Source organism: Prionailurus bengalensis, chromosome B1 (genome assembly GCF_016509475.1).
Source record: "Prionailurus bengalensis isolate Pbe53 chromosome B1, Fcat_Pben_1.1_paternal_pri, whole genome shotgun sequence".
In the NCBI taxonomy this organism is placed as follows: Eukaryota; Metazoa; Chordata; class Mammalia; order Carnivora; family Felidae; genus Prionailurus; species Prionailurus bengalensis.
Window position 1 is genome coordinate 173,570,411 of NC_057344.1, and position 14,288 is coordinate 173,584,698.

Below are 14,288 nucleotides of genomic sequence, written 5' to 3' on the forward strand. Positions count from 1 at the left end.
CCTGGAGCCTGCTTCGGATCCTGTGTCTCCCTTGCTCTCTGCCCCTCCCCCACTCATGCTCTGTCTCTGTCTCTCTCTCTCTAAAATAAACATTACAAAAAAAATTTTAAAGAAATAAAAATAATTATAAAGCTGGATTATGTTAGATTGTAAGATACTTATTACTTTGTAGTATTTTAAGCATTTTGGGGAGGGACATTAAATTTTATGGGCCACTTTTACAGGCATCTTTTGTTTTTAAAAAAAATTACATACAGTGTTATATTAGTTTCAGGTGTACAATGATTCAACAATTCTATACATTCCTCAGTGTTCATCCTGATAAGTGTACTCTTTTTATTTTTTTTTAATTTTTATTTGAGAGAGAGAGACAGAGCATGCATGCAAGCGGGGGAGAGGCGCAGAGGGAGAGAATCTTAAGCGGGTTCCATGCTCAGCCTGTGGAGCCCGACCTGGGGCTCAATCTCATGATTCTGGGATCATAACCTGAGCCAAAATCAAGTGTCGGACATTCAACTGACTGAGCCACCCAGGCATCCACAATAAGTGTACTCTTAATCCTCTTTACCTATCTCCCACCTACCTTCTCTCTGGCAACCACCGGTTTGTTCTCTATTTTTAAGATTATGTTTTTTGGTCTTTTTTTTCATTTGTTTTGTTTCTGAAATTCCACAAATGAGTAAAATCACATAGTGTTTGTCTTTCTCTGACTTACTTCACTTAACATTATACCTTCTAGATTTATCCATGATACTGCAAATGACAAGACTGCATTCTTTCTTATGGCCAAGTAATATCCCACTGTGTATATATACCACATCTTCCTTATCCATTCATCTATCAATGGACACTTGGGTTGCGTCCATATTTTGGCCACAGTACATAATGCTACAGTAAATGTAGGGTTGTAGATATCTTTGTGAATTTGTGTTTTCAGTTTTGGGGGGATAAATACCCAGTAGTGGGATTACTGGATCATATGGTAATCTATTTTTTTTTTCTTTCAAGATTTTATTTGAGTTAGTTAACATATAGTATAGAATTGGTTTCAAGAGTAGAATTTAGTGATTCATGACATACAACACCCAGTGCTCATCACAAGTGCCCTCTTTAACACCCATCTAGCCCACCTCCCACCCATCTCTCCTCCAGCAACCCTCAGTTTGTTCTCCCTAGTTAAGAGTCTCTTATGGTTTGCCTCCCTTTTTGTTTTTATCTTATTTTTCCTTCCCTTCCCCTATGTTCATCTGTTTTGTTTCTTAAATTCCACATGAGTGAAATCTTATGGTGTTTGTCTTTCTCTGACTTATTTCACTTAGCATAATACATTTTAGCTCCATCTATCTACATTGCAAATGGCAAGATTTCATTCTTTTTGATGGCTGATTGTATATGTAAACATATACATATGTATATGTATACCACATCTTCTTTATCTGTTCATCAGTCGATGGACATCTGGGCTCTTTCCATAATTTGGCTACTGTTAATAGTGCTACTATAAACACTGGGGTGCATGTGCCCCTTCAAATCAGTATTTTTGTATCTTTTGGATAAATACCTAGTAGTGAAATTGCTGGGTCATAGGGTAGTTCTATTTTTAATTTTTTGAGGACCCTCCATGCTGTTCTCCAGAGTGGCTGCACCAGTTTGCATTTCTACCAACGGTATAAGAGGATTCCTTTTTCTCCACATCCTCACCAACACTTGTTTCTTGTCCTTTTGATTTTAGCCATTCTGACAGGTGTGAGATGATATCTGATTGTGGTTTTGATTTGCATTTCTCTGATGATGAGTAATGTTGAGTATCTTTTCATGTGTTTGTTGGCCATCTGTATGTCTTCTCTGAAAAAATATCTATTCATGTCTCCTGCCCATTTTTTAACTGGATTATTTGTGTTTTTTCGGTGTTGAGTTATAGAAGTTCTTTACATATTTTGGATATCAACCCTGTATCAGATATGTCATTTGCAAATATCCTCTCCCATTCCATAGGTTGTCTTTTAGTTTTGTTGATGGTTTCCTTCACTCTGCAAAGGCTTTTTATTTTTGGTGTAGACCCAATAGTTTAATTTTGCTTTTGTTTTCCTTGTCAAAGGAGACATACCTAGAAAAATGTTCCTATGGCTCATGTCAAAGAGATTACTCTTTATGGGCTACTTTAAAAAAATTTAATTCCAGTATATAACATACAGTGTTACATTTGTTTCAGATAGTGATTCACCAATTCTATATACAACTCGGTGCTCATCAGATAAGTGTATTCTTAATCCCTCTCACCTAGTTCACCCATGCCCCCATCCACCTCCCCTCTGGTAATCATCTATTTGTTCTCTATAATTAAGTCTGTTTTTTGTTTGTCTCTTTTTTTTCCCATTTGTTTCTTAAATTCCACATATGAATGAAATCATATGGTATTTTTCTCTGACTTATTTCACTTAGCACTATACTAACTCCAATCATGTTGTTGTAAATGGCAAGATTTCATTCTTTTGTATGGCTGAATAATATTCTATTGTATATATATTCCACATCTTCCTTATCCATTCATCTATCGGTGGACCTTGGGTTGCTTCCGTATCTTAGCTACTGTAAATAATGCTGCAATAAACATAGGGGTACATATCTTCTCGAATTAGTGTTTTCATATTTTTTGGGTAAATACCCAGAAGTGGAATTGCTGGATCATAGGGTATTCCTATTTTTAACTTTTTGAGGAAACTCGATACCGTTTTGCACAGTGGCTGTACCAGTTTGCATTCCCATCAACAATGCATGAAGGTTCTTTTTTCTCTACATCCTTGCCAACACTTGTTTGGTTTTAGCCATTCTGACAAGTGTGAGATGACTGTGGCTTTGATTTGCATTTCCTGATGATGTCTGACGCTGAGCACCTTTTCGTGTTATGTGTCTGTTGGCCATCTGTATGTCTTCTTTGGAGAAATGTCTGTTCATGTCTTCTGAATAGACCGCTTTTGATTATCGCCTTTAGGGCATTAATGACAATCATGTGACCGTAAAAATGAATGTATTTTCCAAAGGCCCAATATTTATAAGTAGAATATGTATTGAAAGGATCAGGGTAGAAATTAAGGAACACGCTTCAGATTACAGTACTGAGGGCCCTGGTTCTTACTGAGATAAAAAGTATTACACATAATATAAATAATAATACTCCCATAACTGATGCTAACATGGGTCTGCATATCTAGAAGACCTATTTATTATCTTGTTTTTATTATTTGGGAGAGAATGAATCAGTGATGTTTGGCTAAAACTCACTTGGAGATCCATCTTCCTCAGAGAAAACATTGCCTCCAGAATAAATCAATCAGCTCTAAAAATGGCATTATTTGAGTTCTGCCTGAGCTTTACCATATGAGTTTAGGCAGGTCATCCAACTCTCTAGGCCTCACCCAGTTCACCCAGTTTCCTCACATGTTAGTGCACCAGGGATTTTTTGGAAGACAAACTGTTCTGCCGATTGAGAACATCGTTCTGGACAGCCCAGGCTGTGTGGTCAGCAATGTTTCTAAGTGGAAGTTTCTTTTTGTATTTTATTTTATTTATTTTATTTATTTTATTTTATTTTATTTTATTTTATTTTATTTTATTATTTTATTTTATTTTTTACTTTTTTCCTTTCTTTCCTCTTTTTTAAAATATAATTTATTGTCAAATTGGTTCCCATACAACACCCAGTGCTCATTCTAAGTGGAAATTTCTAATATTTGGACCCCATCATGTCAACACAGCTAGGATGTTTCTTGACAACAGGGGTAACAATTTCTTCATCAGAAGCCTCAGGTTTTCTTTGGGCAAGCCCAGTTAGGCAATGCTAAGTTGAAATTTTGAACACTTTATTTATTTATTAAAAAAAATTTTTTTAATGTTTATTTTTGAAGGAAAGAGAGACAGAGTGTGAGGTGGGGGAGGGGCAGAGAGAGAGGGAGACACAGAATCTGAAGCAGGCTCCAGGCTCTGAGATGTCAGCAGAGAGCGTGATGTGGAGCTTGAACTCACAAGCAGTGAGATCATGAGATCATGACCTGAGCCGAAGTTGGATGCTCAACTGACTGAGCCACCCAGGTGCCCCAATTCTGATATTTTTCCACACGACCTGAAATTACACTGCAAATCCTTGAAGTGTTCAAAGAGGTCAAGATCATGAACATAGGCTATGAAAAGCAGTACATCACCTTGATGCTATGTATAACTGTTTTGGCCAAATGTGATTCAAAACAATATTTAGACTCTAAGTGTAGGAAAGGCTTAGACCCAAACTTAAATTTTGATCCTGAAAATGAAAGTGGATAAAGGCCTGGACAAGACTTCGTTAGAAAAAACATTTTTTGGAAGTACAATTAATACAGCTTCCCTCCTGTCCCCATTAGCAATGATTAAATCAGTGGAGGGCCTTCTAATTAATGGCAGTTTGGAATTGAAGATATTCAGTAGCTAGCTACTGACTGCAAAACGTAAAGATAAGGACTTACGTGAATTCAAGCTGAATGGCATATTCTTTTGATATAAATGGTATCTGGTCTGGGGCTAACCGCTTGGCCAGTTGCAGGGCACTGTCCCAATGCTGTAAATCTCTTCTCATCTATTGGGAAGAGAAAGACCTTAATTTCAAATGAACACATTATTATGCACAGTCACCATACAATGCTAGTTTTACTAGAAGTGATTGGAAAAGCTTTTTGTTTAAAAAGTGGAACTTGATCTTGGTAAGGATAATGTATTATTATAGCATACAGCCTCAGTGGGAGTGATAGAGCTCCCAAGGGGGTAATAATTGGTCTTGGGGAGCAAAAACATCTTACTATTACGATGGTGTGTGGTCCTACAAAATTCAGTCTTCCCTAACAAAATACTACTCTTTAGTATTTAATTTTTATCAATTGGGAAAAATTAAATAAAAATTAACCCAATCAAGATTAATTTTCTAGTTAGAGGGGAGATAATTTAAAAAATGAGAAATACTTTACTATAGGAATTGATGTTATTTTCTGAGAAAATCTGAAGCTATTTCACAACATGAATAATAGCAAACATAAATATAAAATGTGAACCTGTCTTTCCTCCTGGCTCCTGTGATCTTTTATCTGCATCTGGCACATAATTCCAAACATAAACTAATTATTAAAGAATCTTTTAGAGTTTACTCCTCACTTTATTCACATTTTGTAAGGAATGAATAATAGCTAACATTTTTCAAGTGCTATTCTTTGCCAGGTGCTACTTGAGGGCATTAACTTATTTACTTTTCCTTAGCAAGCCTTTTGCAAGGAACTTTTATTGTACTTATTTTAGAAATCCAGAAACTGAGGCAAAGAGAGGCTAGTTTAGCAAGTTATACTGCTAGTACCTGGCAGAGCTGGGCAGTAGGGCGGTGCCTCTGACCTCTTACCCAGCTAACTCCTCAGCCTTCGAAGTGAGGTTAAAGGGATGACAGGTTGATCACCCCTCTCCACTGGGAAGTCAGTCATCACTTCAAATCCTTTACAAATCCCGTAGCACACAACAAGAGTCCACAACTAAATGCAGAAGGGCTAAGGTGACATTTTTGCCCTCATATCACAACTATATTCCTTTTTTTCTTTAATATGAAATTTATTGTCAATTTGGTTTCCATACAACACCCAGTACTCATCCCAACAGGTGCCCTCCTCAATACCCCTCACCCACCCTTCCCTCCCTCCCACCCCCATCAACCCTCAGACTGCTCTCAGTTTTTAAGAGTCTCTTATGGTTTGGCTCCCTCCCTCTCTCACTTTTTTTTTCTTTCCCTCCCCCATGGTCTTCTGTTAAGTTTCTTAGGATCCACATAAGAGTGAACTATATTCCTACTTCAGTGCCTATCAGTCCAAATTTTGAAATTTTCTCAGGGTGTCCCCTATTATCACAAATGATGTTGTAAAATTATCTAACATTTTTAAATTTAGTTCACTTAAAATTATGAAAATTTTCTGTAGAACAATTTGAAAAAGTGAAGTTGTAAAACTAACTAACAGCAAGTGCGTTTTCAAAACCCCTCCTCTAAGTAGTTATGGAAATGCTGGTGTGAGGTAGGATAACGTTAACAATGACAACAGCTACCACTTTGTGTCCTTACTATTGGTCAGGCACTGTTCCAGAGATTTAGTCTCATTTTGAAATCTTTATAGTAACCCTACAGGCTAGATACTGTGACCCCTAATTTTAAAAAATGGGACCTAGGGCACAGAAAGATTAAATAACTTGTAGAACATTACACAGAGCTGGGATTTGAACCCAGACACATCTGACCCTAGAGTTCATGTTCTAACAGCAACTCTATTTTTTATCTTATCTTATCTTATCTTATCTTATCTTATCTTATCTTATCTTATCTTATCGAGAGCGCCAGCATGGAGAGGGGCAGAAAGGAAGAGAGAGAATATATCCAGCAGTCTCCAAGCTCAGTGCGGAACCCAACATGGGGCTCCATCCCGTGACCTGGGATCATGACCTGAGCTGAACTCAAGAGCCCAATAATTGCTATTCCATTTAACCACTTCTTCCTTGTGTTGAGCCAGGTCCTTCCCTCTGTCCTAGTCCTTCCCCTGCAATGTTCACCTCTGGGAAACTAATGGTGGTATACTAGTCCTCAGTGTACCTCTTGACACACGAGAGAATCTCATACAGCAAGTAAAAGATACATGTACCTCAGTTTCCCCACTTGGGAAATAGGTAACTAACCGCTGGGATTGTTGGGAGGGTTAAAGGAGTAAAAATATGTGAACTGCTTAGAAAAGTGCCTGGCACCATGTGAGCTCTAGATACATGGTGACTGTTTTCATTTGGGTACATTTTTATAAATGTAATAATCTGTTCTCTTTGGACACAGACTTTAAATTATTTGGTAATGTTAAAGTAACATGCCTTTTATGGCTCCACAGAACACAGAATGAAAGTAGTTTTGAAATTAATGAATACTTAGGGGTTCTTAAAGCCGAAATGTCTAAATTCTAGGAAGGAGAAGGTGTGTGGTGTCTGGTGCTGAGAAATTTTAACTACACAAAAGGGGATCCCCTTTGCGTGTTCTTCCCATCCTTATTTGCCACCATACCTCCAGGGCAGCAATGGGACAGCTGGATGCCAGGTACAGGTCCTGGGCCAGGTTGAAATCATTAGTAAACATGGCCAGATGTCCTGCCAGAAGATTGTAGTCTTCTATTCCCTACAAACAAAAGCAGTTTTAATGAGAACAAATACAGAATTTCTTTTTTTTTAAAAAGCCTTTGCTTAGTAGGAAGTGGTAACGGTCTATCGACTAACTTGTTGATGAGTTAGGTACGATTAACTTCAGAAGCTTAAAATGACTGAATAAATACCACTTAAATACTAACTAATAATTCTCATGAGATGCTGTTTACCTTTATCTGTTCCAAGGACATCACTATGCCAACATTTCTGATTGTCCGATAGACGCGGATTGCGAACTCCACTTCCATGTGATGGAGACAAGCTCCGGCCAGCTCATTCCAGGCAGCGTGATCATTCAGAATCTTGCATATTTCCCAAGCATCAGAAAACCTAGCATTTGAGCACAGGATTTAATCAGGGAGCTCTACTCGTCCCCTAACTGGCAATGCTCAGGGTATATATAATACAATGTCACATCTCAGATAAATTTGCAAACCATTTCTTCATCTGTAATCATCATTTCCAAGTTATCAAAAACTACATAAACTTGTCTTCCTTTATTATACAGATAAATGCTTTTTCTTGAACTTCTTTTACTAATCTGACTCTATGCTGTGTAACCACCCTCCCTCATTAGCAACTAACTCTTTTCTTTTGTTTATTTTTGGGTTTATTTCACACAGAGATGAAAATTATTTCTCTTCTCACATGAGACTAATAACAGTACTCTCTCTACCCCTACATATTTGGAAGTTTACAACAGAGGCCAGCAAACTATGGCCTACAGTCAGCTGTCTGCTGCTGTGACCCAAGTCTGAGTGGAACAAGGCCGCTCGGTCCATTTTTTATGGATTGTCTTGGCTGCTCTTGTGCTACAATGGCTGACTTGAGTAGATGTGACAGAGATCCCATGGCTTTTAAAGCCTGAAATGTTTACCATTTGGCCCATAACAAGAAAGGTTGCTGACTGCCTGAAATGTTTACCATTTGGCCCATAACAAGAAAGGTTGCTGACTTCTGGTCAAAACATGACCATAAATGCCAGTTGAACTTTTTGTGGGACCCTTGCATTAATGAATATATTATATCTATCCATCCATCTGTTCACCCATGCATTTTCCCAGCCAACACACATTTACTGAGCACCTGTTCTGTGCCAGAAACTGAGCTTGGAACCAAGATACAAAGATCAAGCCCACAGTCACTGTCTTTTAGGCCGTCATAATTGGGGAAGGTGGAAGAGACAGGTAAGTCAACAGACGACTCTGACACAGTATGACACAGGTCATTGAGGGCTTGTGATATGTGAATCTGTGCTAAATGCTTTGCCTAAACTCTCTCACTAGATTACTCTAACAGCCCTCTCCACTAAGGAATATTATTATTTCTTCTTTACAGATGAGGAAAAGTGAAGCTCAGAAACCTCACAAGACTAGCCTGTCACACAGCAGTGGGGGTAGGGGGGAAGTACTCTAAACCACTGTGTATACTGCCCTGCGGCAATCCACCAGAAAGACCCCCAACCAGCCTGCCAGAGGTTACGGGGCTGCAGGGAACGCCTCCTGGAGCAGGAGAGGGCTCTGTTGAATGTGGAGAATAAGGAGTTCCTGCATACAGACATAGGAGAAGCGTGTTCCAGGAAGAGAAAGCTGTATGTGCCAAGGCAAAGAATCATGAAAAACATCAGATTCAAGCAGCTGGCAGAACACAGAGTGGAAGAATGGGGACAGCTGAGGCTGGCATTAAATCATCAAGTGTCCGGTACGTCATGCTGAGGTCCCTGAGGAGTAGGGATTTCTTCCTCAAGGCAATGGGAAGGATCTCCAGCAGGAGAGTGAGAGCATCAGATTCAGATTTTCAAAAGTGTGTGGAGAATAGAGACTGTCATGAGGCTATCAAAGAGAGAGAGGTCAAGAAGTGGTGACATCATATATTATTCCAAGTGAGGGTGCGAGTTAGTGGGAGAGTATGGGGGTGGGGGAGAAAAGGGTCTGGTGTATGCGTGTATGCAGGTGTAGGTGTGTGTGTTGGGACAGGTGCACACGTGATAAGGACTGGGGGAAAAGGCCAGGCAAGATGAGTTGTTTTAAACAGAGAAAGTTTGAGGAGCTTGTGGACTCCCAAAAACACAACTGGTAGGCAGTGGGAAATACAGGTTTAAGCAAAAGATGCACATTTTGGAGTCAGCCTCTTATGAATGTTGTTGAAGCCATGTAAGTAGAGGAGATTCATTCAGGAAAAATGATTAGAGAAGAGAAGAGGGAGATCATGGGACGCTGAGGAACAGCAACATTTAAGAGATGGTCAGAACCACAAAAGAAGACTCAAAAAAGCCCCAAGAGGTAACAGGAAAAATCAGATTAAAAAAAAAAAATTACAAGCTAGGCAAAACCAAACTTCTTATGATGACATTAAGATACTGCTGAAATAATGAGGTTTATTAGAATTTCACAATAACTGTGCTATCTGGGTGATGAGAAACCTCTTCGTTCTAAAGGGCTTAGTACAACAGGACTTCCTTTAGAATTTACACATATTCTCACACCCATTATCTTATCTGAGCCTCACAACAATCCTGTAAAATAAACAAAGTAAATACTATTATGCCCATCTCTTTCAATAGGATTTGGCCTTTAAAATCACAAAAGCAAATAAGAGCTCCAGAGAAGTGTTTGGAGCCCTACCTTTTTAGCATTAAAGTCCGTGTCAGCATCTGCCTCAGTTCATCAGGCCCCACATCTTTTAAACTGTCGAGGAACTTGTGGGTGCTAAGGTAGATGTTGTTTATTTTTCCACTCTGTGTCTGGCAGGTCAGCTCTCCATTATATAACAGCAAAGGTTTATGCGAGAAGGGAACTTTGGTGCCTCCAGCCAAAATCACCTTGGATCCTGTATTTTAAAATAGACATCTTAATGCTAAAAGCGAATACTCAGCACAAAAACCAGAAAGGAAGGTTTTAATTTCACTGTCACGGAAATTTAACGACAATTGTACAAAAAGGTGATTAAGTACCTTGTATCGTGTCCTTGTGAAAGACGTAGGTGTACACCTTATCATCATCGTAAGCAATAAATACACCTTTATCCATTGGCCAGTTTTCCCAAAGGACACCTTTAATGGTTGGTGAAAAATCTGGAATCTCATAGGTAGCGTCATTGACCTACAAAACAGGATTTACAGATTTGCCCCAAGCATGTACTTTGTTATCACTTGCCTTGGCAGGAGCCTGTCTGCAGCCGTGGTTGGCATAGTTTTCCCAACGCATTCAACCCAACAACACTCCAACCGTAACAGGAAGGAAAGTTCCTTTCCCGATTCTTGTACCAGATCTGGCTTGGCCTAAAACTTGTTGAACTTGGGAAAAACTATAAGTCTGGACACAAAGCTTCAGCTTAAGGAAAAAAAAAAAAAAATTGAAACTTCTCAAGACAAAAGAAATTTAAACTATGAACACACTGGTGTTTGGAAAATTTTCAATCCCTGGTATATAGAACAAATTAACTCATACATATTTGAAAATTAAAGAAATTCCACTGGGTCTGTTTTGTTTCAAAAAACTTCTCCATAATGCATTCCAATAAATTGAAAATGTACTGTTAGTGATATAAGCTATTGGCCTTGGCAGACAGGCTTATATAATATCCTGAATGTGAAACTGAGAAATACCCACCTCCTCTCTACCCTATTTGCCTCTCGGAGTCAGAATGAAATAGAAGATTCTTGCAGATAATAACCAATACTATAGAGCTGGCTGTCTAACATAGTAGCCACTGTGTAAATCCACATGCAGCTATTTGAACATTGAAACGTGTGTAGTCTGAACTGAGATGTGTGTAAGTGTAAACTATCCAATAGGTCTCAAGGAGCTAGGATGGACAAGAGGGTAAAACGTCTCAGTACTTTATATTGATTACATACTGATATAATAATATTGGGTTAAACATATTAACATGAATTTCACCTGTTTCTTTTTATCTTCTTAAAAAAATTACCTAATCAAAAATGTAAAATTGTACGTAGTTCTAATTGTATTCCTATCAAATAGCGCTACTTACCAGGTACTGTGCTAATTACTTATATGTACGTAACCTCATTTAATTCTAACCTCACACTGTACAAGATGGGCATTATTATGCCCATTTTGCCGATGAAGAAACTCAAGCACCAAGGAATTTGTCCGAAGTCACACGGCTAGTAAGGTGAAGAGTCAGGATTTGGACCCAGCAGGCAGTCTGGCTCCAGTCTATGCTTCTAACCACTATGTTACACTGATGCTTGGTTTGTGCGGATGTGCACACCAGGGCCACTGGACTGGTGGTAGAATTTTTAAAGGGTAAACATTTGTTGAGTGCTTATTACACGGCAGACACTGTACTACAAGCTTTATGCACATCATCCCATTTAGTTTTTACATAGCAACCTACAAAGTAGGTACTAGAACTGTGCCCATTTTATAAACGGTGAAACTGGGAATCCAATTAAAGTGAGAGCTCTGGAGGAAGCCACTCTGGGCTCCTACCACATATACCATTTCATGACTGTGTGACCTTGGGCAAGTTCCTTGTCTTTTCTTTTTCTTTTTTTAATTTAAAAAACATTTTTCTTAACATTTATTCATTTTTTGAGAGACAGAGAGACAGAGTGTGAGTGGGGGAGGGGCAGAGAGAGGGAGACACAGAATGTGAAGCAGGCTCCAGGCTCTGAACTGACAGCACAGAGGCCGATGCAGGGCTTGAACTCACAAACCATGAAATCGTGACCTGAATTGAAGCTGGACACCTAACTGACTGAGCCACCCAGGTGCCCCGTTAATTATCTTTTCTATGCCTTAGTTTCTTCACCTGTAAAATGGCCAATAATATGAGTATTTACCAAGGAGCCTGGCTGTCTCAGTCAGTAGGGCATGCAACTCTTGATCTTGGGGTTATGAGTTAGAGCCCCATGTTGGGCATAAAGTTTACTTAAAAAATGGGAATATATCTGGGGTTGCTATAAAGATTAAGAGATAACTGATATATGTAAGGAGTATTCTGCACAAAAATATTCGTTGTTATTATTACTAATCTTTTTTAATTTTTTTTTTCAACGTTTATTTATTTTTGGGACAGAGAGAGACAGAGCATGAACGGGGGAGGGGCAGAGAGAGAGGGAACACAGAATCGGAAACAGGCTCCAGGCTCTGAGCCATCAGCCCAGAGCCCGACGCGGGGCTCGAACTCCTGGACCGCGAGATCGTGACCTGGCTGAAGTTGGACGCTTAACCAACTGCGCCACCCAGGCGCCCCTACTAATCTTAACTCCAGGTCTGTTTGTCTGTCTTTAAGGTCCATACACTTAAATACTGCATTCTACCACCTCTCTCAAGGGCAACGTATTTACGAATTTTCCGTAATATATCACAAGTCACCCTTCATGGGCTTCCAGAGAGTGATGGGGGGACAAGGCTGTTTTATTAGGGCATTCATTAGTAAGAAAAATGTCATCTCTCCCACTTCTATTGTACAACATAAGTCACTTCCTCACCATGCACACAGTGAGGAAAAATCAGTTGAATGAATATACATACGAAGGGAACCTACAGGTAAATGTAAGAACTTTAAAGAGGAAGAGCGATGGTGTGAATTGTTCCTTATTCTCATGTATGCACACCGCAGGAGCAGTATTTCTCTCAAATTCACTGAAGTTGAGTAGAGAAGTGAGCTGCATAGCAGCAGCACACTATGACAGGCCGAGTGCTCAAATCAAATCAAACGCACAGCAACCTGGTCTGGAGTCCAGGGGCCTCCGCGCAGCCTCCTCCTGTGCCCTAGGTGGTGGCAGGGGAAGGCCCACACCACAAGCCTTCCTTTCCCTTCCCTGCCACACTGGCCTTACTTGTGGAAGATCGTCTGGTGTTATTTAAAAGAGGAATTCGCTCCTGTGGGCACTACACTCCCCTCAGATATTGTGCCCAACCACGTAACTGTTACCCTAGCAGTGAGATCTTAATTTGGATAAAAGCAAATATCCACCCACAGGTCAGAGTGGGAGAGCCTGTGCTCTCATACAGTCAGTCTTTTGTGTGGATTTTGTTTTACCAGGACTTCTTTCTTAACACTTAGCTGGGCTGCAAGTTAGAGTTGGAAACAGGACTTGGAATGGGCAGCAACAAGTGAGATAATTCTGGAACTTGAGGGGTTGAAGGGTGGTAAAGCAATAAAGAGGCAGGGCTTTAACGAACACCTGCTAAATGGCTGCTACCAAGTGCCCAATCACGGGTTTGGAAAAATCAACTCACTGAAACCTCAAACCAACTCCACGAGAAAGGCCATGTAACCTCTTTAACAAAAATTATCAAGGAAAGGAAAACTGTAAAAGGAGAAAGAAAAATGCATCAGCTCTTTCTGACTCTTACTCTTCAGCCTTTCCCTAGCAGCCAAACCCCATTCTGCCTCCAGCTCCTGTCAGATCCCTGATTTACCCGCCTACCCTCTAGGTGCTCTCAGCAGCAGTTTCCACCCACGGGGAAGCCACATGGGGAAGCAAGGCAGCTCGAACGAGTGCCCTGTTACAGAAGGGAGATCTGTACAGGATGAATTTCCGTATCAAGTAGAAATAACTCAAGGTTATCTTTCTATTTATGTCATTTTCCCTCATTGGTTTTGTGACTGGGAGAGGAACGGGTTGAGTAAGAACTGGCACATTAGGAATTTTGCTTAAGTAATACAAGCACTCCTGTGGAAACTTGTTCTACTTATCAAAGAAAGAAGAGAAAAAAAGAAAAAATTAAAGAAAGAGAAAGACAGGCAGGAAGGAAAGGAAAAGAAGGAGAAGGCGGGAAGTCTCAGCATCTAGTGAAGAGTACAGGGAGGGCAAAGTAGTCTTCACCGAGTGGCTACTGAGGTGGAGGAAGGCACCAGGGGAATGGCTATTAAGACATGTCTGAGAACAGCTGTAGGCTGTGTGGACTGTGAACAAGGACATACTAAATCATTAACTGGATATCAAAGGGAAATGAAAAATCCAAGTAAAAGATGTAAAATCACATTTCCTTTTGCTAATCTATTTCCAAAAAAGTTAAGGATGTGTAAAAAGCAGAGTAACTCATCTAAAAAGGGTCCATCTGTTTTTAATTATG

At 39.7% G+C, this 14,288-nt stretch overlaps 1 protein-coding gene across 2 annotated transcripts in view; it reads right to left on the reverse strand.

Moving 5' to 3' along the window:
- Window positions 1-14,288, reverse strand: part of WDR19 (WD repeat domain 19) — a 113,254-nt gene that overhangs the window by 50,290 nt on the left and 48,676 nt on the right. For both annotated transcript variants that reach the window (XM_043553289.1, XM_043553287.1), the window contains exons 16-20: window positions 10,184-10,331; window positions 9,855-10,059; window positions 7,401-7,560; window positions 7,094-7,204; window positions 4,497-4,606 (exon numbers count right to left, since the gene is read on the reverse strand). In XM_043553289.1, coding sequence (XP_043409224.1) covers window positions 4,497-4,606; window positions 7,094-7,204; window positions 7,401-7,560; window positions 9,855-10,059; window positions 10,184-10,331 — 734 coding nt within the window. The remainder of the gene's footprint in view (window positions 1-4,496; window positions 4,607-7,093; window positions 7,205-7,400; window positions 7,561-9,854; window positions 10,060-10,183; window positions 10,332-14,288) is intronic.